The 27,998-nt window shown below is 40.4% G+C and overlaps 1 protein-coding gene across 6 annotated transcripts in view; it reads right to left on the reverse strand.

The window, feature by feature from the left end:
* Window positions 1-5,065: 5,065 nt before the first annotated feature.
* Window positions 5,066-27,998, reverse strand: part of Foxp1 (forkhead box P1) — a 606,957-nt gene continuing 584,024 nt past the window's right edge. For 4 of the 6 annotated variants that reach the window (XM_042679674.1, XM_042679675.1, XM_042679673.1 and 1 more), the window contains 7 exons: window positions 27,723-27,924; window positions 27,528-27,607; window positions 26,816-26,917; window positions 22,434-22,555; window positions 20,572-20,641; window positions 15,321-15,487; window positions 5,066-8,899 (listed from right to left, as the gene is read on the reverse strand). In XM_042679674.1, coding sequence (XP_042535608.1) covers window positions 8,755-8,899; window positions 15,321-15,487; window positions 20,572-20,641; window positions 22,434-22,555; window positions 26,816-26,917; window positions 27,528-27,607; window positions 27,723-27,924 — 888 coding nt within the window. In that variant the 3' untranslated portion in view covers window positions 5,066-8,754. Of the gene's footprint in view, window positions 8,900-15,320; window positions 15,488-20,571; window positions 20,642-21,890; window positions 22,061-22,433; window positions 22,556-26,815; window positions 26,918-27,527; window positions 27,608-27,722; window positions 27,925-27,998 lie in introns of all 6 variants that reach the window. The other 2 variants (XM_042679678.1, XM_042679676.1) reach the window with 2 other exon arrangements.

A 27,998-nucleotide genomic window follows, 5' to 3' on the forward strand; every position in this document is an offset into this window, starting at 1 on the left:
TGGTCTAGGGTTGAGGATTCTAAGATGCAAACCCTGAAGCAGCCTCAGGCATCTGGATGGATCAATCACGCTGGGCAGAGGGTGGCGGGGACAGCTATGCCACAGTACAAAGCTTGGGTGATTTTAGATCAGATGCATTAGATAGGAAGGGAATTACTGCTATGGGATAGCTTCTAAAAACCCCTCAGTGCTGAACAATTTTAAAAGAACTGTCTGAATCACACACACACACACAATGTTCAAACCTTTTAGGTAGCTTTTATATATCTATAAATTCTATATCTATCTATCTATAGAAATCTACATCTATCAATATGTATATATTAATGGGAGTAATAAGGTAACAAGTTTGAATTAAATGATCAGTAAACATTTAAAGCAAGTTATTCTGTCAACTCCTAGCTCCTGTCTTCAAAATACATACTTCAACATTGTTAAAGATGCCATCCCGTAAGAATGCTTGAATCTCCCCCTAAAATCATAACACGGGTAAACTTACTGAAATATTTTTACAATTTTATTAGAGGTTTTAATTCACTGCTTTAGCTATGTCTGTTAGACTGCAAAATAGCTTTAAATATTCAAGTGGTAATTAATGAATCTTTTATGTTGCAAATCAAACATTTTCATCTGTGTGCTGCTGAAGGAGAAATGCGAATGGATTTAAAGAATAATTGTTTCTCCCTACTCTGCCCCTTGACCAGTGTCTTTTCTACGTCTGGTGAGCGCATGCTTTTTGCCTACTGGGCAAACATTCTTTGTCTTCTTAGAGGTGAAGATTTCTTGACATCTCTCCTTCCAGAGATACTCCTGACTCGACTAGATGGAAAGTCTTTGAATGTGGAATTTTTTGCGTAAGTGCAAAATAATAAAAAGCATGCGTATGTTAAGGAAGGATTGGCTTAATAGCAAATGAGCATTGGCTTAGATTAATATTCCGTTACAGTAAAAACTTCTCTTTAATAAATTTTCTCCAGGCTTCCCCTGCCCCAGAATCTCACATATTTTTCTAAATGGCATGCCAACCTAAAGAAAGTATATATGATACATTTGATTGATGTTAAGTCAATATGAGTACAAGCCATTTAAAATTGCATTGTAAATGTCGAAATACAAACCCAAGGAAACACACATAGTACCCTATATTGAGAAGGTGAACGGTGTTAGCTTGTCAAGGGCTAAAAATACCTTGTAAATATTATTCTGTTTTGAGGAGCTTTTTTTTTTAAAAAAAAAAAAAAAGTGGTGTTTTGTGTCAAATAGAAGGAAAGTCTGAAATCCTGCGTTTTTGAAACAAAAAAATCAAGCCAATGTTGAAGACTTCACATAACAAAATAGTTTTTCTTTCCTCTGTCACTAATGAGAAATGAGCAGGGAGAGCAGTCCCTGAGAAGGTTCACAAAAGGACTGACAAATTCTTGATTAGAAGCCATATCGGCCACCCTGTATCCTTCAATGGCTCTAATTAATACCGGACATGGTGACATTTATGTATCAGAGCAATAAGCTAAACAGGAAACAATTTATGTCACCTAAAGCTTTTTAACAAATCGATGCAACTATTTGTAATTGCTTGTTTCACAAGATTAAAAGTGCTATGGCTTGATCTTCGCCCATGGATTTGTGCTCAACATGACCTGGACTTCCGTTGTTTAAAAAAAAAAAAAAGAAAAGAATTAGTGATCACCAGCAACTTCCATCAAGTAATCCATATTGCTAATATTTCAGGAATTTTAATGTAGTTACAATTTATAGCTGATCAAATGTGGTTACCTAAATTGCTGTTGCTAGTAGACAGTTTAACTGTCTTTATTAATTACAGTATAATTTAATGTTTGAGTACTGCCACTGTATTGGTCATTTTTACAGCTAGAGCAGTTATCTGCCTTATGACGAACCATTTTAGCATTTTCAATGGAAATTTGCTAATATGATGAGTGATAAAAATGTCACACGCTGTAAATAATGATTATTGCTCTGGATGAAATTAATTCTTGAAAGGCCGGTTACCTTCAAATTAGCATTATAACTTGAAGCTTGCCTTTTTCCCTCCCTATCTTCTTGGTCTCAGCTTGAAGAAAGGAAGAAAAAAAGAGAAGACCATCCAAACTTCTGATGGATAAATATATTTTGGTATAAAGCATCAAATGGGATTTCACAACCAGAATGGAAATGTCAATATAGATTTGTGATTTTTTTTAAAAAAAACAAAATCCTTTTTAAAAATATAAGTTACATCTAGAGTGATGGTTTTCTAATACAAATATTGTTCCAAGGTTAAATCAGTTTTTGTATCTAATTTTATTTTCCTCCAAGGTGAATTCTGTCTTAAATCTTTCATCCATCAGTCAATGCTTTAAAATGAAGATTTAAGACTCAACTTCACCTTATTTGAATAAAGGATATTTTATTTAACTCAACTACAATAAAGATAAAAGATAAATTGTGATTATTACTCTGTACATAAATAGGTGATATCGAAGAAGACAGAATTTAATAAGAAAGGCTAATTAGGTATTGTTTTCATCCTTTATTTTTGAAGGGAATGGGGAGGGAGAGGTGGTTACTATTCTGCAGCTGCCTGTGTTGGTGTGAAATTAACTCTTGTTTATATGCTCTTTGCGTACCCCACCCTCCTCCATAGAAGAACCGATATTTTGGCTTCAATGCCTTGATTATCCGGAGTGGCAGTCCTGAAATAAATATGTTAAGTATTCTTCCTTTGGAACAATTCCTGAAATACAATTTAAAATGTACTGCCTATCAGCCAGCAAAATCTTTACTATTATGCTGCAGAGCATCATACTCGATTTGAATTCTTTAATTCCAGAAATTTGTATGTATATCTAACTTAACTGGTACATGCTGTAAGCAGTATTTATGTTGAAGCCTAGCAATTAAGGGGATTTCAATTAACCCTGATAGTAGCCAGGTGAGCATGCAAGGTTCAAACATTTTGCTAATTAGCAGACTAGAGGGGTTCCAGATTGTCAGAAATGTTTATGAGAAGAGGATACTCATTGGCAATAGAAAAATCTACTAGGTTTAGCAAGAAAAACAACATCCAAACTTTCTTAAGATGAATGGGTGTCTCCAGCAATTGAAGGAAAAAGTATGGGAAAGGAACATTTATGTTATGCTCCTCAGCATCGGCTCATGTTTTGACTAATAAAGATGGCAAGGTTAATTTTCAAATAATTCCTAGACTTGCATTGGATCCTCGGAATTATATACGTAATGGGTTTATGTTACTGTGGTCTGGGCTCTTTAAAGTGCTTCTTTCAATATACTAGCAGTAAAAGTCATGCTGAAAGATGGTTCTTGAATTCATCACTCCTTAGTGTGTGTGTGTGTGTGTGTGTGTGTGTGTGTAAGAAATGACACATCTTTATAAAGGTATGAAATTTTAAAAGAATCTCCAAATCAAGGTTGTTTTCCTGGGATATTTAGGCACCCTGGTCTTGCTTTTTCCTGTGAGTGCAGTTATCTAGCTGAGTTTTGATCGAATATTTTTATAAAATCATTTGTTCTAATCTAAGCATTTATCATTATATGCAAAAGGATTTCTTGATGAGAATATTATAGACGGTGCATGTTTTTGACATTAGCATTTTATTTGGATGACTAATCTTGCAGATGTGAAATTCCAATGAATTATTCATGAAATTGCTTTCCTCTGAAATTTTAGTTTGCTCTTAATGCTAGTTATTAAACATTTTGTTTTTCTTTATAAAATTTGATGAAGAGAAATCGTGTGCATCCCTCCAAAGAACGGAGCTCCCTCCTTTGATTTGGTCTCCTTCTCTCCACCCCATTCCCAGCTCTTGAAATGGACACCTTCACCTGGAAATCTTACTTTGAGGATAAGAGCTTTCTTTAACCTTTTCTGGTGATTCATAAAAGCATTTAGCTGAGATTGATTTTAATCCTGTATTGGAGTAGTTGGTGATGAACATGAAGCGTGTGCCCAACCGACAGTATGAGCAGGTCAGAAGTGGGGGGGCGGGGGGGGGGGAGGAGGAGGGGACTTAGGCTGTAGCAACTTTGTCTCCCAGTGTTGAATCCGCATTTTTATTGCATTTGAGAATGCTATCATGTAATTAGTACTGACGACACTTTTTCCCCCCCAATTGTCTGTATCCACAGACATGGAATGATGGAATTACAGTTGATGTCAAGGAATGAGTTTCTTTTGTGCCTTATCAAAACAAAACAAAAAGAAATCCGTATTACTGGCAGTGCACAAAGGTGCCTGGTGCAGACTAGGCATCCCATTTAAGGTTTGCAGGAGAGATGGCATGAGCTAGCTACCGTGGGCCCAATAGATGACTTCAACATTGCCAGTTTGGCTCTAAAGATAAAAAAAAGTGAAAGTGACTGGTAAAAGAAAAAAAATCCAGACTATCAGGAAACTATCCCATGACTAGAAATAGACCAAACAGATTCTGAATCTTTACAAGCACAGTGTATGTACTGTGTCTTTGGAAATGGAAGTCAGATGGACTGGGAAATAATTTTTTAATTGTGGGTATGTATGAGAGAATTAGAAACAAAAAATCTTATATCCTATTTTTTGGTGAAAATGCAGGCTTCTTTATGAGGTCTGCTGGGATGCTGGGAGTATGGTGCTATCCCAAGGGAGCAAGACTTGTGGTCACTTTAAGTGCCTGGCTATTTCATTTTGTTCCTGGTCCAATATGGCAGCCCACCTCATCTCACAAGGACTGAGTCTAGGGAGCAGCGGGAGTCTTCCCATTCCTGACAGTGCATTTACCGGATGGAATTCCTTCCCTGATGTATGCTTTTCTTTGAAAAAATAATTGTTTTTACGTTGTGGCACCTTGTAAAGATTTTTTTTATACAAATCTCCATTGTTGACACACCCCATAATTAACCACTTTACTGATATAAACTGTGAAAGTGTGACCTTGGAGTTTCAGCATGCAAAATATTGACTGCAGCAGGAGAAATTTTTTTTAAATAACATTTTTTTCTCTTTTCAAATGTATGACCTTGTTTAAAGATAGCCCGGAAGGCTGTGGTAGAATAAACACAGGGATAGGAATGTATCAAAAAACATATTTAACACACGCACACACGCGCGCGCACACACACAAAAACCTGTACAAAATGCTCCAATCAATGAGAATGGGGGGGGGGGGGGAATCTGTCAACTATGTTACAATTTAAAAGCAAAAATAATAATAATAATAATAAACTTAGGGAGTTTCTCCCTCCCACATGTCAGGAAATGTCATCCAAGATTCATAAAGCAAGGATACCTAAAATAAAATACATGTGCAGCAAATTCTGCAGTTCCAATACATACAGTAGTATTTTTTTCCCAAAGATATATATATATTTTTTAATATTGTAAATATAAAGCAGTTGCACAAAAAAAAAAGCAAAGGTGTTTTGACAAACAGGTGTATGCATTTATTCCTTTTTAGGAACAATATCTAAAAAAAGAACCACCCTCCGCCCTCCCCCAAAAAAGACAAAGATTCACAGACACATTGTCGGGATATATGTACAACATAATAAACCCCATCCTAAAGAAGCGACTGGAACACCCCCCCAAGGGATACAGAATCAGAACTGTAAAAATCATAGTGAAATTTGCTTGCTGTAAAGCCTGAGGAATTTTTTTTTTTCAGTTGGTTCTTCTGCAAGGCTGTGAGACCTGCAAAGATTTGTAAAAAAATCTAATTTTTCTTTTTTTCTTTTTTTTGTTTTTTGTTTTTGCTACAGTCTTTAGACTAAGCATGCAAGACGTACGACTAAGTGCAACTGAGTGAAATGTATTTTTTTTTAATTTTAATCATTCCCTAAAGGTTTGAACTGAGGTATGCGTACTAACAGTTTTTCATGCTGTTCTCTTTACTCATGTCTAGCTACACATGCTCAGGATGAACTAATCTACCAGATTTTTATCCTCTTTTGAATACCGAACTAACCAGCAACCACTCAGTTTAGAAGCGCAGGGCTCCCTTCCCTTGACCCTAGCCGGCTACTGCCTGCACGCCATGAAGTTGCCTGGCAGAAGGAAAAAGCAGCCACGAGTGGCCACACGCTACCCTTGTGACAGAAAGCAGAGGGAGGCTCCCAGAGAAACTGCCAAAGATGGTTTTGCACCAAGCATCGGAGCGGATGGGAGTGTTACTTTTTGCTCACATGAAAAATGCTGACCAAAGCATATTCCAAATAAACAAATAATAAAAACAAAGCAACTAGAAATTAAAAAAAAAAACCACGAAAACTGGGAATATAGATCAAGGTAAACCAAAATGGATGTAGGGAACAAGGAATACAACACATTCCTTAAACAAAAGTGGTGCATGATCTTTTTTAAAAAAATACTAAATTTTTTTTTTCTAAAACTATTACTAAGGTGGTCTAGTTTAATTGTCGCTTTTCTGTTCTGAATTTCATCCTGTCTCCTCTGCTGGCTATCCTAATTTTCAGTGGCATACATTCATTTCTTTCTTTTTTGGACAGGGGACTCCATTCCTTTGTAGCAAGTAGAAATGTGTGCTGTTTTTAATCTTCAGTCTTTCAAGACTTGAGTTTTGGTCTCTGTTCAGGTGCAGAAAAACAAGAAAGAAAAGAAGAAGAAGAAGAAGAAGAAGGAGAAGAAGAACTAGGAAAAAGTAACAACTTTGGTTCCATTACCTACTTGGTCTACTAAATTTACTCTGCTAGGACGAAGGAGCAGTTCTCTTTCCCGGATTAGCAATAGCCTGTTTCTACCATTTGCCTCTAAATTCTTTCACCTCCTTGGATCAACAAGAAGAGGATATTTGGCTTCATTAGATAAAGCATAAAACAGAGAACTTAATTTACCTTTGTGTAACATCTTTGGTAATTTTAGAAATAAAAGGTACAAAGAATATAAATTAACCTCTGGGGTGGGTTGGGGGGGGGGAAGGTTCTCAAACTAAAACAGAATGAAAGCTACGGTCCCAGATAAATAAATGACGGGGTAAGTGGGTATGGGGTGCAAAGTGGAAGTCTAGAAGGGTTGGCCAGGACCGAGGACATACTGACCCAGAGCTATCATGTTCTGAGGACCAGTGTGGGTCTCCTGAAGCCTGGGTTGCCAGGAGCCCTTGTCACCCTGATGTCATCTTGTGTTAGTTTGTGATACCGGGGTGGTGTGAATCCATTGCATAGCAAACTGAACTGCAGTACGGAATTTGCACATTTGAAATGAACACTTTAGTATTTGCTGAACTCCGTCCTCATTAACTCCCCATAACAAGTCTCATTTGCATTCCAACAGATTAATGCCACCAAGCAGGTCTGAATTATAGATATACCAGGCTACCACACACAGCAAAGTTGCTCAGAGAAGCTGGCCGCCTTTTGGTCTTTTTTTTTTTTTTTTTTTACCCCAAACAAAGCAACCCGGGCTGGCTATAATCACACGAGTCCACTGGCTCTCTCCACTTTCTCGGCCACATTGTCAGGGTCATTATTAAGGGTTCGTTTCATTATTATTATTCTTTCTAGTGCTGTCTATGTTTCCTTGACTTGGTAGAATGCTGTGGCAGTCATTTAGAATGATGGCTACTAGAATTTTTTTTTCTTAAAAAAAAAAAAAAAAAAAAAGAACTCCAAAACAATTCCCTTACTACCCTCAATACTGCTTTGTGGAATGAGTCTGCATTGTTCCAAGAGTGCGTCTCTATTTTTTTCTTCTTCTTCTGTCATTCATTCTCTTTCTGGCAGGGTGTCACACGCCTATGTGAGGGGCTTTCATGGTAGAGTGCAGCATTTGGGACTTTTTTTGTTTTGTTTTAGTTTTTGAAAAAGACTGAAAAAAAAAATGAAAAACCAAAAAAAAAAAAAAAAATACCCGGAATGTTTTCTGACTTGAGAGAAACGTGGAGATATCTGTGGGAAAAAAATGGAATGAGTGACAGAAAACTACAAACAAGAAATGACATTCAGCTTTGTATAATAAAAACACCTATTAACATTCATCACAAGGTACAGAAAACTTGAAGCCTCTAAGAGGCCATGGGCCCCAAATGGAGGCCTGAGGTCAGAACTTAAAAATGGTATAGTAGAAGCAAAGGAGGAAAAAAAAAAAGCAATACATTAAAAAGTCTGGGATAATTATTTTTTAACCCCTCCCCCCAATACACACACACAAAGGCCTTTCCCATCCCAACTGGAAGAAAAAAAATTAAAACAAACAAAAACAAAAAAGAGTTAAAAGGCAGTGATATTCATTCAACATGCAGTACTGTGCAAATAGGTCGTCCATTGAAATCCTTGAATTCTGGGTAAAGGCTTGGTCTACAGCTCAAGGGCACAAGCTCAAGTAGGCCGTCCTCAGTGTCCAATGTTGGCAAGGACTGCAGTTCAAAGTCTGCTGCTAAAAAGTGAATCCGATCAGCAAATATACAACACTGATGTTGACTGTTGAGAGGAAAATCCCCAGTACCAAACAAGTCCATCCGATGCACAGAGTACAAATTCCTGTTTTCAACAAAAAGTAGAAAAATCAAAAATACTCCCAAATGGGATTCTCGATGGCACTAAGAGTTAACACATTTCAGAGTTGTCAAAATGTAGTGAAAAATCCTCCAGACTGTACAACAAATGGAGAACGACTTCACTGTAACTTCTGACGTGTTGTGTGTTTGTTTGTTTTGTTTTCCTTTTATTTTTTTCCGATCTTCACTCTGGGGTGGGGGGAGCAGGGAGGAGGAAGAGGAGGAGGGGGGAGTCAGCCCACCCAGATGTTCACTCCATGTCCTCATGTACTGCTTCATCTTCGTAATCTCTGTCCTGGTCAAAATCCGGACTGTGGTTAGCTGTTGTCACTAAGGACAGAGGCCCTTCAGCTTCCTCTGGATCCAGGGGCTCTTCTTTGACGTGTACAGGATGCCTGGAGAACAAAACGAACAGCAAAGGTTCAGTGGGAGATGCTTTCTAGCTGCTGCTCCATAGAGCAACCTGAAAGCTATATCACACGACGACATCGCTTCCTGTACAGGCTGCCCCTGGCCACATGTCCTTCTTTCAAATGAGGGAATACCTGCTTCAATCTAAGTTCCATTGCTCAGTTGTCACATTCTGAGAGTTCCCATACTAGAGGGCACAGAGATCGCACATTAGCACCAGGGCAGAAGGTTGGTTTGTGTCGTGATGCTCTGGACAGAAGCAGGCCTGCCCTCTCTTGAGCCAGTGCTCCTGTTTGCACACACACACACACACACACACACACACACACACACACACACACACACACACACACACACACACACACACACACACACACACACACGAATCACCTGAGCCGGACCCCCAGTTGGGCGATGATGCCCAAGACTCTGCATTCCTAACGATCTCCCAGGTGATGCTGCTGGTCCTCAAGGTGAGTATAGGGGAACAGGACCCCCGAACAGAAGCCTGGGTGGATGAGTACCAATCTTCAAATAATTACGTGAAATGAGACTCTGTACTACGACAGCAGTTGGCGGGGACTACTGAGCACAGGAGCTGGGCTAATCATGGCTTGCTGTGTGTTCTGCTTTGCTAGTTAACATGCAGAACCTGTGAAAGAACTCTCAGAGGACGACCCCCAGCGAGGGTCTATCATTAATCAACTTCAAGCAAACACAGCAAAGAGACACCATGATACATGCTTGAAACTCCAAATTAATGCATATTTTTACAAACTGTCAATAAGGCAAGAAAAGCCCTGCCAGGAAACACAAATGGAGAGGGAAAGGCTCGCTCAACGCAACAATATGATAAGAGAGCAGAGCCCCAATCAGAATAATAACGCTGTCAGCTGTAAACAAGGCAAAACACGAGCCCTGGCTGGTAGCGGCCACCAGGACGCACACGCAGCGATGAGATCTGCCAACTTTCTCATTATGGACCGGGCTCTGTTCACCCAAGGGGTGATCACACAAAACCACGGTGATAACAATTGAGAAATGTTGTTCGTAAATCATATTTACAACCGATCCTTTGCAAATACAAATTACTTTCTGTTGCAGGGCTTTTGATATGTAAAAGAACCATTCAAGTTATATAAGACAAAAAAAAAAAAGCTCAGTTCCTGGAACATGCTGCAGAAGGGAGGGGTTTGTAACTGACATTATCAAGTATTAGTAATAAGAGGTGGTACTGGGGATGTGTGGCTTCCTAAATAATTGATGCTGTATGCAAAACCCAAAGACCCCTTAACTATTTAAAAACAAACAGAAGAGTGCTTTGGACTGCCCTTGAAGATATGAACCTTCAGAATCAATTGACTCTAAAATTAGCCCTGCTTAGAGAGAGTTTGGGGGGCTAGATGTCAGCTAAATGGCTTTAAAAAAATTATACCCATTGTGAAGAAGCATTTACAAAACAGAATAGAGCCGAGTGGCCTTATAGTTCATTTTACGTGTGCAGCTCCTATCTATTTAAAAAACTAGTGTTATTCGTCTGTATTTCTGTAGTAAGATGAAGGTCTAGCTACAAACCTGAGTCCTGTGCAAAATGAAAATGCTATCCATTAGCCTGTAATCCTAGCTCCGCAGAAGGCTGAGAGCTGAGGACATTCATTTGAAGCTAGCCTGGATGGCAAAGTCCATGAGACTCTTCATTACCCACCAAAAAGTCAGAAGTGAAGCTGTGGCTCAAGGAGTAGAGTGCCAGCCTTCAATGAAAAAGCTAAGGGACAACAGCCAAGCCCCGAGGTCAAGCCACAGTGCCAACACCAAAGAAAAAAAATTAGGAGAGAAATCAAGCAAGCATTTAAAATAAGTGATACCACCACCGATGAGCTAGGTAGACTGATGAGTACTCCTTAAAAACTCACTGATAACCCTTGAATTAAAGTCAGATTTTGCCTCTCTTCCCACTGGAAATCACATTTTTATAGATTGCAGAAATAGCAAAGACTACTGTATTTGTGCTTATTTTTCTGTTGTAATTTTTTTTAGGGGTATAAGAAACTCCATAGCCCGGCACCAGTGGCTTATGCCTATAATCCTAGCTATTCAGGAGGCTGAGCTCTGAGGATCACGGTTCAAAGCCACCCCGGGCAGGAAAGTCTGTGAGACTCTTATCTCCAATAAAAACCACTAGAAAACCGGAAGTAGCGCTGTGGCTCAATGGTAGAGCGCTTGACTTGAGCTGAAGAGCATATGGACAGTGCCAAAGCCCAAAGTTCAAGCCCCACGACCAACCAAAAAAAAAAGAAACTCCATTGTGTGAACCTACTGACATTTCCTAATACTGGGCCTTTTCTAAAGCTATCCTCCTCCTTTGCTGTTTGCATAATAGAGAAACCATTGTTACTCATTAAATTTTCTACTTCTGTTGATTTACCTCCTTAGGATGCATTTCTAAGATTGGAATTGTTGTAGCAAAGGCCAAAACATCTTTACAGTGCTTATGATTTATAGTGATACTCATTTCCAGAGAAGCTACACCAATGAAGACACAATCTCATTAGCACTAAAAATCATTAAAACAACAAAAAAAGACAAATGTAGCAGTGGTACTCTTTAGACACCATGTGGAAAATGAACTCTATAATTTGTGGGTAGGCACAAGAAGTGGGGAGAGAGCTAGGGAAGGGGTGACATTATCCAAAAAGAAATGTGCTCATTACTTGACTGTGCAACTGTGACCCCTCTGCATATCTACAATAATAAAAATATAAGATAAATAAAAAATTTGAAGTACATTGTCCAAAAACAAAAGAAATGTACTTATTACCTGACTTAGGAAGTGATAACAATAAATTTATACTAACACTAAAACATTACCTAGCAGGTATGAGATATAGCAGAGATGACTTTAAGTTGCATTTCCGTTTTATTTTCTGGTGGTACCTGGGTCTGAACTCAGGTCCTCAGGCTTGTTAGGCAGGAGCTCTACCGCTTGAGCCACTCTAACAGTCCTCAAAGTGAACTTCTTAAGAGTTGTGCTAACGGTGAGAATTTCTTTAAGGTTTATATATTTCATTCTAGAGAATCCTGTCTTTTATAAATTACTTGCCTCATGGGTTTTAGTCCTATGGTTTTATTAAAATTGATTAGACAGGATTTTGTTTTACTTAGCTAGGTATTGAGGTTCTAATGTCATTTTTCAGGTTAAAATTTTCTCTTTGATTTTTTTTCTTTTGTAGCTATCAAGACTTCCTCATCTTTCCAGGCATATAAACTAGAATCTGAAGAGACAACACAATGGAAAGTTTTGAGTAGGGGGCGAGGAAGGGAACCCTAGAAGAAACGAAATTAGAACAGTCTTCAGGAAATTCTAGCTTTCTAATTTTAGACTTGTGCAGATATTCTGTTAAGCTATGCCCCAATCACCCAGACACATGTATGATTCTCATAAATGTAGCCCTAGCGAAGATTCTGTGATAGCAAATTTATGTATTGTTTACTCCGTCATCCTTGCTGGCTCTAAGCATGACAACCTGTCTATATGCTAGGTTAGGTATGAAGGACTCCTCAGACAGCAGAAGCATGAAATCCAATCTCAGGGCAGCTGAAACTTGCAGACCACCTTGGGTGTGTCACACAGTGTCTTGGGGATCCCACAGAATGGATTTCTGTGTAGGATGTAAAGTGTTGAAGACACGATTCTCCCACATACACACAGTATGTCTCCTAGAAATTGTAGCTGGGGTACAATTGGTACCTCTTGCCAACATTACCTACCCAGGCCTATCCCTCTTTCCCTCCAACATCTTCTGAAAGATCTACCCAGGAACAATGGTATAAAGCTTCTCATTGCCCTTCCCTTACATCTGAATAATTCCTTTCTGCAGTCACTCTGTGAACACAGGAGTTTTAAAATAAAGCCAAATGGTGTTTAAAGGCCTTGTGTTTGGGGGGGAGGGAAAGTGTGTGTGTGTGTGTGTGTGTGTGTGTGTGTGTGTGTGTGTGTGTGTGTGTGTGTGTGTGTGTGTGTGTGTGTGTGTGTGTGTGTGTGTGTGTGTGTGTGTGTGTGTGTGTGTGTGTACAGACAAGCATGGAGTATTTTGCTTTGCTGCTCCTTTAAACTCCTATCAAGATCAAAGCACATCATACTTTGTAGTGTTTTAGAAGAGAACCTAAATGAAATGTAGTGGTAGGGAGTGCCCCAAAAAGTTAGAATGAGACATGCTGTAGCAACCTGACATATTTGCTAAGCGGCCGTTCTTGCTATAAAGTTTATGGCTTAGATGTATTCCAACAGACTGGGAACAGTTAAGAAACAATTTGCATCATAGCAGGGTAATGCATACAGGGCAAGTATGCATACAGGGTAATGCATACAGGACATACAGGACTGCTATGGAATTTGCTATATGGAAGTATAGGGTCAGAAAGAACAACTGGGTAAGCCACTGAGGACAGACTTGGGGCCACACTGAGCTCCAGGTATAAACCTAGTGACGTCTTTGGGCAGGGCTCTGTGCTTCTTCTAAAACTGCAAACATCAGTTTCATTAGGGAAATGAACCCTAAGATATGTATTCAAATGTTTTTTTTCTTTCATGCGATTGTTTCTAACACATTTATAAGATGATTTCTTTGTTGCTTTGAATGTCCCTCCCCCATGGTATAACCCCTGCTTTTACTGTATTTGATGTTGGTATAATTTGTGGAGGGGAAGGGGAAAAACAAGTCATTTAAATAGGGATACAGGTGGACCCATTGCAACAATGAGATGTACAAGTCGTTATGTCGAAAACGAACTTTACAACTTTGGTGGGGGGGTGCGGGGAGAATTGGGTAGGGGGACAAGGGGAGGATGGGAAGGGGAAACAAAGGAGGAGGCTACAATGCTTGATAAGAAATGTACTCATTATCTTGCCCATGTAATTGTAACCCCTCTGTACAGTATTTTTACAATAAAAAAATAAATAAAAATTTAAAAAAACAAATTATGATGACTTGTAAAACATTATTTTTTAAAGCACTGGGGTTAATTCAAAGTCATTAAAACAAATTAACTCCACAGTTAACTTTACTCTGTCCAGGAAAAAACGGCTTGACCTGAACTGTTGATTGTGAAACTTGTATCCAAATATGTTGTTTTTGTTTTATCTCTGCACTCTACCCTTCCACCTCACCCAGTGATCTTTCTGCATTAAAAACTAGGAATATTCATCAACTTCAGATAATTTTGCTCTCATAGGTGTTTCTTCAAGGGTTTATATTCCCATTTATATTTTCTCCTAAATTTAATGTCATGACAATGACATAATGATAAAACAATAAAGCCAGAAATAGAGCAGCGTGGTATGAAGACAAACACTTGAAGTAAATATTTTGGAGGCTTTTCATAGAAATTAAAAATGATTATTTCTCATCTTTAAAGATGCTTCTCAAAGCACGTTGGGCATGAGATGCAAATGCTTAGCAAATCAGATTTCAAATTCCCCCATAACCTCTAATTATGCTGGGAGATAATGTTTTTTTCTCTTTGTCACTAGGTGCCAATTCCTTCAGTTCTTAATTGCTACAGGTCACATTTTCCATTCCTATCACTCACGTTATCCTTAAAACAAGATGTTGATGAATGAAGAATGTGTAGACATTTGCCTGTTCTGGAAGCCGACAGGAATGCAAACATTGAATCGGTTTATTCACTTAATGTGGACCACAGTTTGGCAGAAACTCACTGAAAGGGAGACACTGTCATTCCACGGTTTTGCCGGAAATCCGATCTCTTGGAATAATGTGGCTGCTTTTCTCCGTTTAAAAATGCTTTCTCACCACAGCCTCATGGCCTGGTGGCCTGGGATTTAGTGACGGCTGGCTTGGTCCCTGTGACCATTCATTCACATTCCACGAGAGCCACCCTCGCCCATCACTTCATTCAGTTATATGTGCACTCATTAGACTGCCGTCTGCTGCGATAATGCTCCTATTAATTTTCCTTTTGATATTTTAAGAGCAATCTATAAATCATGCTGCCTTTCACTTGTGCCATCATTAATGCTTAGTAACAAGGCTGTGGCATCGCGTGTACAGCCGAAACCCGGCACACAACTCAGAGCAACATCTTTGTTCCCTCTACCAGGGTCAGTGAAACAAAACTCAAAAGTTCGTCTAGCAGATGCGTGCTGAATTTAGGTTCCCAACCCTCCCCCTGGATGATTGTGTAATGGCCAAAGGAGGCGAGTTTCCTGTGTCACGGCAGACAACGGCTTTTATAGGAAAAGGAAGTACCAAGGGGTTCTCCCTGGATTCTAAGTCATGAGGGATTATGGGAAAGGTGGAGAGAGAATGCCAAAGTGTTCAGTGTGTATAGGAAACTGGGCGCCTGGGGTGTGCTGGCAAAGCCCAGGGGGTGCACAGTACTCACACAGCTTGCAGAGGAGATCTGCCTGGACTGCTGTCACTCTCGTTGCTATTGGTATGTTCCATGGCCCCGTTCAGCTCCTCCCGGATTGCGCTGGCCAAGTTGCCCAGAGTGGGATTCCCCATGGAGGCGGTAGTGTATAGAGGTATACTATTCTCAGCCATGGAAGCCTGCCATCAACCAAGAGAGAACTTGAGGAAGTCATAGGGTAGGTAGCACACAGAAGCTATGAATGGTGGGAAAATTCAGTAACCTCCATCGTTAGTCCATCGGGCCACCTGCTTGGCAAATACACATTTCAAAGACATTATACAGAGACTGAACTCTAAAAGTGACTCAAGGCACCCGGTCCCAGGTTTGCTTTAGAAGAGGTATGTTGGGGGTTGAAAAAAAAACCCGAGGAAGAAGTCCTCGATGTGGTCCTGTGGGGTAGGGTCCTACAGTTTAGACAAAGCTATCCATTATGAGGTTTCTATCCCTGGCCTTTTTTGTCTGCCTTTTTCAAGAGGAACTGAATATTTCAAGATCATAGTGAAAATATAATGGGATTTTCATTTCTTGACTCATTTTGATGACTCTGCTATTGGATATCAGAGATTTGATCTGATTATTCCAGGCACACTGCTCAAATTTATGAGAACTTCCATAAACATTTACCTCCCAGATCTTATAGAAAAGGAAGAGATTATAGAATTGGAATCAATTTTTATCCCCCCTCCCCACCTCATCGTTTCCGGTTTAATGATTTTTGAATGTGTTTAGTGAAGTCCGAGAAAACTGGTTGAAGGTAGCAAGTGCACAATCTTTCAGACTCAGGCCAATCACTTGGGATTTTACAAGGAAAGAAAAATCCCTAGCAAAAAGAAGCTCTAAATCTCATTTCTTTTAGGTGCCTGAGCACACTGATATTAAAGGTGACAAAGTCACTCTAAATGAGTGTCAGCAAAAAAGTGCGTGGTGGTGGTGGGGGTAATGGAGGGAAAAACCCACCCTAAACTCTATACCACTCACTTTGTCTTACTGTATCTGAATAAAAACAGCTGCCCAGTGTGAAATACAAACTAGTCAGCACCACATGGCTAAAATCTAAAGTAACCATATTTGTTTCATTTGGGCAGCAAGTGTGACCCAGTGCCTTTCATTTCATTAAAGAGGGCAGACACTGAAAAAGTGGCAGCTGTAATTAGACCAAGATTTATGACAACTGTCTTCCTGCAGAATACACTATGCCTGGTTTCCTACCCTAATGAGAAAAAAAGTACAATCACAAGACAATCTGGCATAGTGACTTCAATTGGCCCATCTTGCAAGAGTCCAAACTATTCTAGAAATCCTGGCAGTGCAGAGAAGGTACAAGCCAAAAAAAAAAAAAAAAAAGGGAGCACAGCCGGGCTGCAGGGAGTCTGCCTGTTTTGACAGTCACAGTTTCACTCTTCATTCGTTGTACAAAACCCTAGAGCCAGAAATGCTTCTTCGATGCAAGTCCTGTGTTAAGCCCCAGACACGCTCACCTAGTCTAACACTCGATTTCAAAGCGGGGCCTAGGCAACTTCTCGCCCACTTTGGAGTTTATTTCACTGCCTTCTTTTAAAATCCCCTTTTTATTTCCCAGTGTGGAGAACTCAATTTGATGAATTCTCCCCACTCTCCTGTAGTCTGTCAAATATTTTTACTCTTTGGGACAGAGTGGCTGGCAGATAATAATCGCTGCGACTGCAAACGGCAGCTAGATTGCTATCGCTACATTTTTATTTGAGACAGTACTGTGGTCATGCCTCTTTATCTTGAAAGTTACTCTGGGTCTGTCCAGGGAACTGCTTCTCACTGGAAATACAGACGAGCCCTCCCAGGACAATTTCACTGTCATTCAAGGCAGGATTGTGGCCAAAGTGGGGCTAGTGCCAGTTGGCTATTTTAGCAGATTCCAAAGCCAAAAACGGAGTGGTAAAGAAAATTGAAATAGCCTTAAGAATGTGTTTGTTGGGATATATTAGTCAACCCACAGACAGGGGGGAAGCTCCTTTGGGTAGATGTTCATTCCATTCATCTCCTAAATTATTTCAAATTATGGCCATTTCTGACTGAGTTTGGGGCACAGAACTTGAGTAGACGCCCAAATTCCGTGAAGGAAGTCGTGCAGTGGCTTCTGATCATTCTGTATGGATACCTTGCCTCTCAGACAAGGTATATCAGATCAAAAGAGGGGGGGAAGGAGGAAGGGAGGGAGGGAGAGAGGGAGGGAGGAGGGAGTAGAGAGGGAAGGAAAGAAGGGAGGGAAGGAGAGAGGGATGGAGGGAGGGAGGGAGGGAGGGAAGGAGGAAGGGAGGGAGGGAGAGATAGGAAGGGGGAGTAGAGAGGGAAGGAAGGAAGGGAGGGAAGGAGGGAGGGAGGGAGGGAAGGAGGAAGGGAGGGAGGGAGAGATGAGGAAGGAGGGAGTAGAGAGGGAAGGAAGGAAGGAAGGGAGGGCAGGAGGGAGGAAGGGAGGGAGGGAGGGGAAGGAGGGGGGGAGGGAGGGAGGGAAGGAGGGAGGGAGAGAAGGAAAGAGAATGGGCTACAGTCAAATCTTGCATCTTAACCTGCTCAGAATCTCTTAAATGCTGTTGGATGAGAGATCAGAACAACCCCCCAAAAGGTAGAAAAATCTGCATCTGCCTTTTCATAGGTGGTATTCCTTAGAAGGAGGTGGATCACAATCTTGATAATGGACTTAATTATATAAATGACCCTGGGCACAGCACGTGATTTCCTATTCAACTGGCATGTCTGCCAAAAACCTGAAGGTGCTTAAGGAATGGTATAGAAGTCTGTAAGTGCCATGGCTTCTGGAACATTAGCCGCTCCGAGATCTTTGGGAAAAGACAGTCTATAAATACGAAGCTTTACGGTTACCCTTAGTTACTTCACTTTTTCAGAGCATAATGCAATCTGTCCCAAGTCCCATGTTTTATTTCTGTAGTGAATGCTGCTGTCCTATTTTATAAATTGTATAAGCACGCGTTATATTGGTCTAGTAAAAAAAATTTTTTTTTGAGATAGCGTTCCACTATTATTCTTCCTTGTCTTTAAGGATGGAAAACGGGTGATAATGGAAAGGATGTGGACTTAATTTTGCATGGCAGAAAGTGGTCTTAACTTTCAGGCTCTCCCCTGATCCAAATCACAGATGAGAGGGAAATGGGTAGCTCCTTAAATCACGCATTATTGTCATTTATTGGTCTCTCCTAGTTGTGGACATCAACGGTTCTTGGAGAGTTTGGGACTCCCACTGGAACAGGGAAGACCAGCATAGAGAGGAAACAGGAGCAGTTGGGTAATGATAAGCTTTCTAATCGAAATTAGCCACATAGTTAAGGAGATCTAGACGATGGAGGATCTTTTTTTTTTTTTTTTTTTTGCTTTTCTGCCTCATGAATGTAAAATGTGCTTGTAATTTTAATACTCTTCCAGATAGAGCTGCCTTTAAATTCACACTTTGCAAGACTCCAGGGAAAATAAGTTACTAATGAATGGTATTTACAGTGGCAGCATCTAAGCGTGCTTTCATTTACTCTTCTAAAGTTACTGTGTAAACTACAAGTAATTAAAAACGAACGCAGAAAGTAGTTTCTCCTATTAAATTTAGATCAGGCTAAAAATAAATAAATATAATTACTGAAATGCTAAGTTCAGTGAATCTGCTGCTGAACTGGGTAGGAGACAGATCAGCCATCGTGAGCTCCAAGACATGCTGCTAGTGAGCTGGGAAAACGGTGGTGAGCAGCACAGAGTGGGCGCAGCAGCAAATAGATGCACACTGAAGGTTTGCTTACTGAGAAGCAACCACCAGGTTCCTGTGCATCAGAAGATCCTCCTCCCCCATCCTGTTCCCATAATGCCAAGTGTCTCAACTTCTTTTTTTTTTTTTAAATGAACTTGCCCTTCTTCTCTAGTTCTGCTTTCAACCCAAGAAATTTTAATCTCTGATTTTATGTGCCATAATCTTTGGAAGTTCAACTGAAGAACCAATTTGTCAGAGTAGTAGCCTTGCGGATTCTTAGTAGTACTGGATTACCACGGTGAGATTTACCTGCAGAACCTATCATGAAAAGTTAATACGGTTCTGTCAGCCTGTCTTCAGGCCAATAGTCTGGGTAGGTGAAAATCCCACAAGAACACTGGCTAAAAGGACTGTGCCTATAATTGTTCTTTGAAAACTCAAGCCTCAACCCCAGGTGTTTCAATGAACGAATACTAGAGTATTATAAGGATTTGAGAGAAGACTTGCAGGGACTATGGTAACTAAAAAAAAAAAGCAATAAACAAAAGACTTGCTACAGACACACAGGCTATCCTGGTAATGCAAGACAGGTGATCTTGACCTTCTGCTCAGAACCAGGAATTCATCCCATAGGATATCAGTGACATAACAAGTGCTTGGTTTGTCTGTAGGAAACAAATGTTCTGGGCTGGGAACTGGTGGCTTACACCTGTAATCCTAGGTATTCAGAAGGCTGAGATGTGAGGATCAGTTTGAAACCAGTCTGGGTAGGAATTAACCACCGGATAGAAATCAGAGATGTAGTTCTCGTGTAGAGTGCCAACCTTAAGCACAAAAAGCTCAGGAATAGCACCCAAGATGATGAGTCCAAGCCCCAGTATGGGCACAAAAACAAAACTAAACAAAAGCAGAAAATGTTTTGTGCGATTATACTGTGATCACCAACAAGTTACCGGGAGCCTGGAGTTTGCTTCAACTTCTCTATTGTTTCAACAAAAACAGTCGACTTAAGAGAAAACGAAACAAATCCAGATGCCACCCCTCCCCTGAGAAGAGATACTGAAATGGATGTGGCAAGGAGAGGAAAGGAGCACAAAGCTCCGCTTTCTCTTTAAACCTGTGAACAATGGGAGGGCATGTGATCCACTAGCCTATCATGCAGCACATTAATAGCTGTGCTAGAGTAATTACACTTGTGGTATTTTTGCCTCAAGTGAAATTCTGAAATAAGAGGATGGAAATTATGATACTGCTGATAAATATTAATAAGTGAACTTTTAATTTTTTTGCCACAATATTCAAAATGCTAAGCATCCTGGCTAATGCTGAAGCAGCCCGATGTGTTTGCCTCCAGGGAGCGCGAAGCTTTGTGCACTTAAGAAAAAAGTTTAACGGAATTAAAATTTAATATCTAATTAGAGCGAGGCTAATATATTTTGCAATGAGTGGGGGAGACATGTGTCGCCGCAGCAGATTCTGGACGGCCATTCATCTTACCTGTAACGCAGCGTTAAGAGGTGTGCAGTAGGCATGGCTGCTCTGCATGTTTTTAATAAGGGAAGGGTTACTGTATAAAAAAAAAAAAAAAAGATAAAAAGTCAAAGTTAAACACCATCCAGCCCCCGGAGTCCCAATTAAGTTTTGATTTTTAAGCTCCCTGGTAGCCATCCACGTCCCCTTATTATTGTTGTTGTTGTTGTTATTATTATTATTATTTGTCCACTTCCCTTTTACAGGTCTGGACTAGGCAAAAATTTCTGGGGATGCTGTTCAAGGTGATAGGGTGTCAGATTCTGGCCGAGACCTGGGTACAGATAGGTAAATCACTGACCAGACTGCAGCAGGAAGGTAGCATGTAGGGATTAAGGAGAGATGGCAGGGGACCTGGGAGTCAGCAGAGAGATGTCCCTCTGAAGCCTCTTCCTGACTGGACCTCTACCATGGCTGCTGCAGGAAATTAGGAAGCAGCCCTTAGGAAGTTCTCTCAGGCACGTTTAGTGCCAAGAGAAGAGGAGGAAGGAGTATAAGAGCCTACCATGGCAAGTCTGGTCCTACAGTGTTTATTTGCACAGCGAGATCTAGGAGGGCCTGAAGTGACTGGGTACTGTCTCCCTCTAGTAACTGACCAATCAATGGATGCCAAGATATGGTTAAAAAGAAATCTCTGGCCCACTAAAGAATTAGAAACACTAAGAAATTCTCTATGGGGAAGGATGGCTTCCCATAATACACATAGTAGCATCATCCACCACCCAATACCTCCATCCCTCCCCATCCCCCAGCTTAGAACAATTCTTTTTTCCCCCCCTTTGAGACAGTCTTTCTATGTAGCCCGGGTTAGACCTGAACTTGGAATCCTCCTACCTCTGCTTCCCAAGTGCTGGGATTACAGGCGTGCGCCACCACACCCAGCTGGATTCAGGCATTGCAATCATTTCATTCTTATTATATTTAGTAATAAATAAGAAAAAATACATTATATCCCAACAGATAAATACGTTTTAACCATAATTTCCTTCTTGCTTGGAGGAATTAGGGTCACACACAAAATATTTAATCAGAGGGTCCCCGTAAGCTGCTGAATCGACATACAACCAATAATTTGTATTAAAGACATCAAAAAAGCATTACTCAAGGCAACTGGTGTTCCAAAGAGAAACGAGAGAGATGCATGTACAAATCACACAATTTAGTTCCATTTGCAGAAAGCTGAGGCACTGCTACTGGTGAAATGCAAAAACTACATGGGATGAGTCAACCATGCAAAGCCAAAGCAACAGCAGAAAAAAAAAACAAAAGCAAGTAAAGGCTCTTACTGTGTGACAAGCTCGTCAAAGTTTTCATCGGGGTAGTATTTGCGAGGACGGCCTCGTTGAATATGGCGGCCACGTATAAACTCTTCATCATCAACTGTCCAAAAGGACCCAAACTCATCCTCTACTCTGATAAAGCACTTATGCAGTGAGAGGTTGGTGCGAATGGCACCCTGGGATAGGAGCAGCAGCAAAGGAGATGAAGTGGCAACAAAAGGAGACGGGGTTGGGGGCAGAACAGACATCCAATACAGGGAACAGGAAAAAGAAAATAAAATGCAATAAGCATAAGCAAATGGTTTGTGAGGGTTAATATGCATTGCCACCTAAAAGCTACTAGCATGTGATGCAACAAAGACCAGCAAGCAGGGCAGGGGACTGGTGGGTGTACGAAACAGGAGGGATGAGATGCTTTTTTGCTTCCCTTGACTGAGACAACGTGACACCAGCTCTTGGATCTAACACCGTCTAGCAGCCAAAGCCTCTATGTTACACTTGTTAGCACAATCCAAGCTAGGCTAAGAAGTTCAAACATGGTGGACGTACCCACTGATCTTTTGTGGCCTTCGTTTTTGGAATTCTACTTCATCCACTGTCCATACTGCCCCTTTAACGTTTTCTACTCGCACAAAACACTTGTGAAGACTAAGATTATGACGCACTGCATTCTGCAGCAAGTATAAAAGAGAGAACATTTACATTTTCTATAAGAAAAGTCTCCAAACACAGCAGTACATTTCAGCCTCACATTTATAAAACTATCCCCGCCCCGAAACTGCAGCTACCACCCCTCCCCCAAGGGGGGGGCCCTCTGTGGTTGAGGGAGGGGTCTTCTAGTAAGAACCCCAGTTAGGTATGAGTTGCACTTTGGTGTTGTAGTCTTCTCTCTGGTAATATCTAACCAGAAGAAATATTTATAATATTCATATAACCCCCAAATAGGTTGTATATTATGACTCTGAAAATACTGTCAAAATAATGACTTCAAAATAAAGATATAGATTAAACATAAAACTATATCCTTCAAACCATGCAAGATGAACACCTGGTTAATACTGTTACATAAATAGCATCTAGCTTTGGAACCCATGTGTTTTTATTAGGGAAGACTTGTAGATAGGGTGTCTACCATTGAGAGTATGTTTAGGAAGTTATCCCAGAGGATAAACTCCTAAAGGATCAGTATCCACCATCAAAAGATGTCTTACCTGCTGGAATGTATGTAAGAGTTGGGGCTTACTAGGAATAATTAATAATTAAATTAACTGAACAGATGCTGAGGAACACAAGAGTAGGACTCTCGATGGCAAAAATGATTCCATTTCTGCAGCTGATGGTTTGTACAGAAACACAGATTTAAAAAAGCACTGCTAAAAGTGGTGCTGTAGCTCAAGTGGTAGAGCGCTCGCCTTGAGCTGAAGAGCTGAGGGACAGCGCCCAGGCCCAGAGTTCAAGCCCCACTACCGACAAAAAAAAAAAAAAAAAAAAAAAGAAAAAAGCACTGCTAAGCTGACACCCTTCATGTCCACTCTGCACCACAAAGAGGGATCCTGACTATAAAAAGTAAAGAGCTTTCTTAACATCTCATTTTCCCTTTGACTTTTAGGAGAATGTACGACGACATTTACTGGGTACACAACAAGGTTCCATTTCTTTAGTTCTGGCTGATTGAACTTGGTGATCCAGACTTCATGTTGGACACAGAACTCATATCTATTTGAAAGATCCTTCTCAGGAAGAGTAAGTGGAGTCCAATGGGGCACAACGAGTCTACACACCCATTGTCCCTCACATGCCTTATGAATAAACCCTGATTCTGTTCTCATCACAGTGCTATGCTCAAATACACCCTCTCTTGCATGTCGTGTTGGCTCTTTAGAGGGTAGCAAATCTGAATTTATTTGGGGGAAACATCATAATTGTTGACTATGAGGATTCAGGCTATGAAATAGTTTTTCTTCTCTTGTATGGAACACAGGAAATAATGAAGCTTCATACTGAAGCTACATGTATGGACGTGATGAACTAACTGCTCACTAAAAGAATCCACAGGATTCAAATTCAAAGAATTCTGGGGTACTAATTAGGGAAGGTTCATGATATCTTTAAGACTATTGAAGGATCCTTGAACTCTGGGCCTGGGTGCTGTCCCTCAGCTCTTCAGCGCTAGCGCCTCTACCACTTGAGCCACAGCACTACTTCCGGCTTTTTCTGCTTGTGCAGTGCTGAGGAATCGAACCCAGGGCCTCATGCATGCAAGGCAGGCACTCTACCACTGAGCCACCTTCCCAGCCCCATACAATGTTTTTCATGGGTCGCTTAAAAACAATGGTCCTGTCATGCCTGCAGTCCAGGGGCAGGTTTCTTTATGTAGAAATTGTACCCTTGACTTTTCAGTAGGTCATTTGTTCACTTTCTTGTACAAAGGTATATTAAAGGTGTGTTATTACATGTCAAACTACTTGAAGAAAATATAAATAAAACTAAGTTTTCATTAAGAATCCAAGCTAAATTAAGTTCATGTATAGGAAACAGAACTGGGAAAGAAATTATCATCATCTCCAATCACTGTGGCGTTTTAAAATAAGTATCAAAATTTATTGACGCTGAAAAAAATTAAGAAGCTGCCTTCATCTAAAAGAACTGATATAGTTTTTCCAGAGCTGTAAGAAGTAGAAACAATGAGAAATCAAGAATCTTAAAAAAAAAAAAAAAAAAAAAGACAAGTGATTTTTTTTTTTTTTTTTGTCAGTCATGGGCATGAACTCTGGGCCTGGCGCTGTCCCTCAGATCTTCAGCTCAAGGCTAGTACTCTACCACTCAAGCCACAGCACCACTTCTGGCTTTTTCTGCTTATGTGGTGCTGAGGAATTGAACCCAGGGCCTCATGCATGCAAGGCAAGCGCTCTACCACTGAGCCACCTTCCCAGCCACGAGAGATCTTTTTTCACTCATGACTCTAAACTGGGCATTTTGCTTTTTTCTTTTTTGCTGTTTGGGAAGCCTGAACTCTGGTGCTAGGCACTGTTCTTCAGCTCTTCAGCTCAAGGCTAGTGCTCTACCACTTGAGCCACAACGCCACTTCTGGCCTTTTCTGTTTATGTGGTGCATAGGAGTCAAACCTAGGGCCTCATGCATGCAAGGCAAGCACTCTACCACTGAGCCATCTTCCCAGCCCCCGCCCCCAACTTTTTTAAATTTTGGTTGGTTATGGGGCTGGAACTCAGGGTCTGGATGCCATCCCTGAACTCTTTTGCTTAATGCTAGTGCTCTACCACTTGAGCTACAGCACCACTTTCAGTTTTCTGGTAGTTAATTGGAGATAATACTCTCACGGTCTTTCCTGTCCTGACTGGCTTTGAACTGTGATCCTTAGATATCAGATCCTGAGTAGCTAGATTATAGGCGGGAGCCACCAGTGCCTGGCCATTTCACCTTTTGTATTGAGATCACAGCTCCAACAGGGTCACAGAAGGAAAACTACACAGATTTATGACTTCTTAAAGCCTTCACCTAGGGTTGTTTATATTGATGTCATTTTTCCCTCTATTTGGTAAAACTAAAAAAGTTTTATGTAAAGATGGGATTGGCAGCTTTAATTCATACGCACAACTGGCAGTTATTTTTAAATTTGATCACTTGGCTTTTCCAAAAAGCAACTTGAAGGAAAGTCTCTGCTTCATGTTTCTACTTCCTAAATTTTTAAAACATTCATAGCTACAGATCTTTTGTATTTCATCCCCCAAGGCAGGCTGAGGAAAAGGGGAAGATTCTAAACATAGTTTCTCTGCAGTCCCATGTGTCTGATGAATTAATTCTATGCTTAGTTGCTGTCTTTTAGAATGCTATTTTATCATAACCTTAGCAGAAGAAATGTATTTTGGGTTTTTTTCCCCCATTTAAAATTAAGGTTATAGCAGGGAAGATATTTATTTGAAGCAAAGTAATTTTCCTTATTATCGTATAATAAAATATAAACATCTTCAATGTTTGTGTTAAAAAAAAGTCTAATTGTTTTGGGAACTTCAGGGATTTTGGTAATTCCAGCTAGAAAAAAAATTAAAAACTCTACATATCTATGCATCCCTCTTCCATTTTTTTTTTTTTTTTGGCTGATAACAAAAGTAATAGACATCAGGGAACCTGTAAAAATTTGCGAGACCTTAATCAATACGATGGAGTAAAAATTTGAATAATTTCTGAACCGACCGATGGGCTGGGAACAAGGTAGGTCACATGACCCCAGCATTAGCACGGGCCATCACACACAAAGCTAGGGGAATTAGGGGACTTTGACCTGTTTGGTAGCAATTGGTTTTGCAATTCAGTCCCATAATCCAGAAACAACTTTTCTTCTTCAGGGTATGAGTGAAGCTAGGAGGGATTGTACAATAACCGAATAAAACAAAAGGGATTTTTTTTAAAACCCCAAACCCCCAAACTACACAGTGTTCTGTTAGAAGCATCCATTTAGAGTGCTCATATGTGGATTGCCTGGACTTCTCTGCTAATGGGGTTGATGAACTCTGATCCAACTAATGAAGGTCATATTCAGTGTTGTCATTTGATCCAATTTCCTAGATGGTGAAAATACAAGGTACCCCTGCAAATGCTGGCTGCAGCTAAACCCCTATCAGGGTGAGCCTTGTGTAAGTAAGAGATTGAGCTCACTGTGAGCAATAGCATCAGACTTCAACCACAGAGTGACTTCCCTGGCTGGCCTGGGCACACTTCGGCTGCCAGTGATAAAAGCTCCTTCAACCACAATGGAACCCGTTTCCCCATCCAGTATTCCTGTCCGCTGGATACTCTGAATGTATCAAAATATTATAGATATAACATTCTTGTGGCCCAGTAACTCCATGAACCACCTCTGTTCTATAAAGTTTAAAATCCAAGACTACACAGGCCTGAGAGAGAGAGCTTACCTTCCACGTGGCTGCATTGCGTCGGAAGTATGCGAACATTCGTGTGAACCAGTTATAGATTTCATTTAGTGTTAGCTGCTTTTCTGGAGATTCAAGAATGGCCTGCAAAGTAAAGAAAGCATCAGAACATGATAATTTATGATGAGATCGGCAGAAAGTCACCATTATACCCTTTCTTGAAAGTATAACATAACTGATTCAGAGCTAGATACTAAGAAAGGTTTCTGTAGAAGGATCTAAGATTAATGATTGTATTTAACAGTTCAATAGCAAAACTCAAAATGGAATTATCTAATTGTTTTGAGTTTTTATTTCTGTTTCCGTACAGAAATATTAATTTATTAGTCATTCATAAAGCAGAATCAAAGAGAAATGCAAAACATTTCACTAGCTGATTAAAGCTCAGTAATTATTTAGAGCTCAGATTAATTCTAGGGATCAGAGATTACTGTAGCTTGTGATAATTGACTTGCCATCTTTAAACAGGCTCATTTTCACTGTTGTGTGAAATGAATTTTCTAATAATCACATCGTATTGTAATACTTAATCAAAAGCAATTATGTTATATATTGCAGTTTTAAAAAACCTTATAGAAAAGGTTTCAGCATGCTTGCATACTAAACGGTTTTAAATCTACTCCATCAATATAATAAATTCATGTCTGCATATACCTTTTGAGATCATTTCACGATGCTGTTGTTATTGACTTACCTGCCTAATTAAAGATGCATACGTGAACGGTGGTCTAACTTCTGCGTTCTTATAAAATTCTTGGTTCTGCGCAATATCTGCTAAAATAAGGATCGTTGTTCTGTTAATTACCTTTTTTTTTGGTAAAAACAGGGGGCTGGCGAATAGAACTGCGGGTGACATTGCCTGCACAGGAGGTGGCAATGAGGTAGCTACCTGAAGAAATGGGCACGTTGTATTTGTCTGAGTACCGCCTGCGGATGGGTCCCACCGAATGCATGCTGGTGGTGGTGATGACGGAGGGGCCTTGGGTGACGGGAGTCAGAGGGGCCGTGGGGGTGGTTGGAGTATGAGGTAAGCTCTGTGGAGAAGCCTCGGACGCGGACTTGGAAAGTGTGACGCTTGATACCAGATTTAGCTGTGAGGAAAAGAACACCGCTTAGGAGACCTTCAGAAAAACACAACCATCAAGAAAAGCATCTCCCCTCCCTC

Source organism: Dipodomys spectabilis, unplaced genomic scaffold (genome assembly GCF_019054845.1).
Source record: "Dipodomys spectabilis isolate Male_0828 unplaced genomic scaffold, ASM1905484v1 ptg000054l, whole genome shotgun sequence".
NCBI lineage: Eukaryota > Metazoa > Chordata > Mammalia > Rodentia > Heteromyidae > Dipodomys > Dipodomys spectabilis.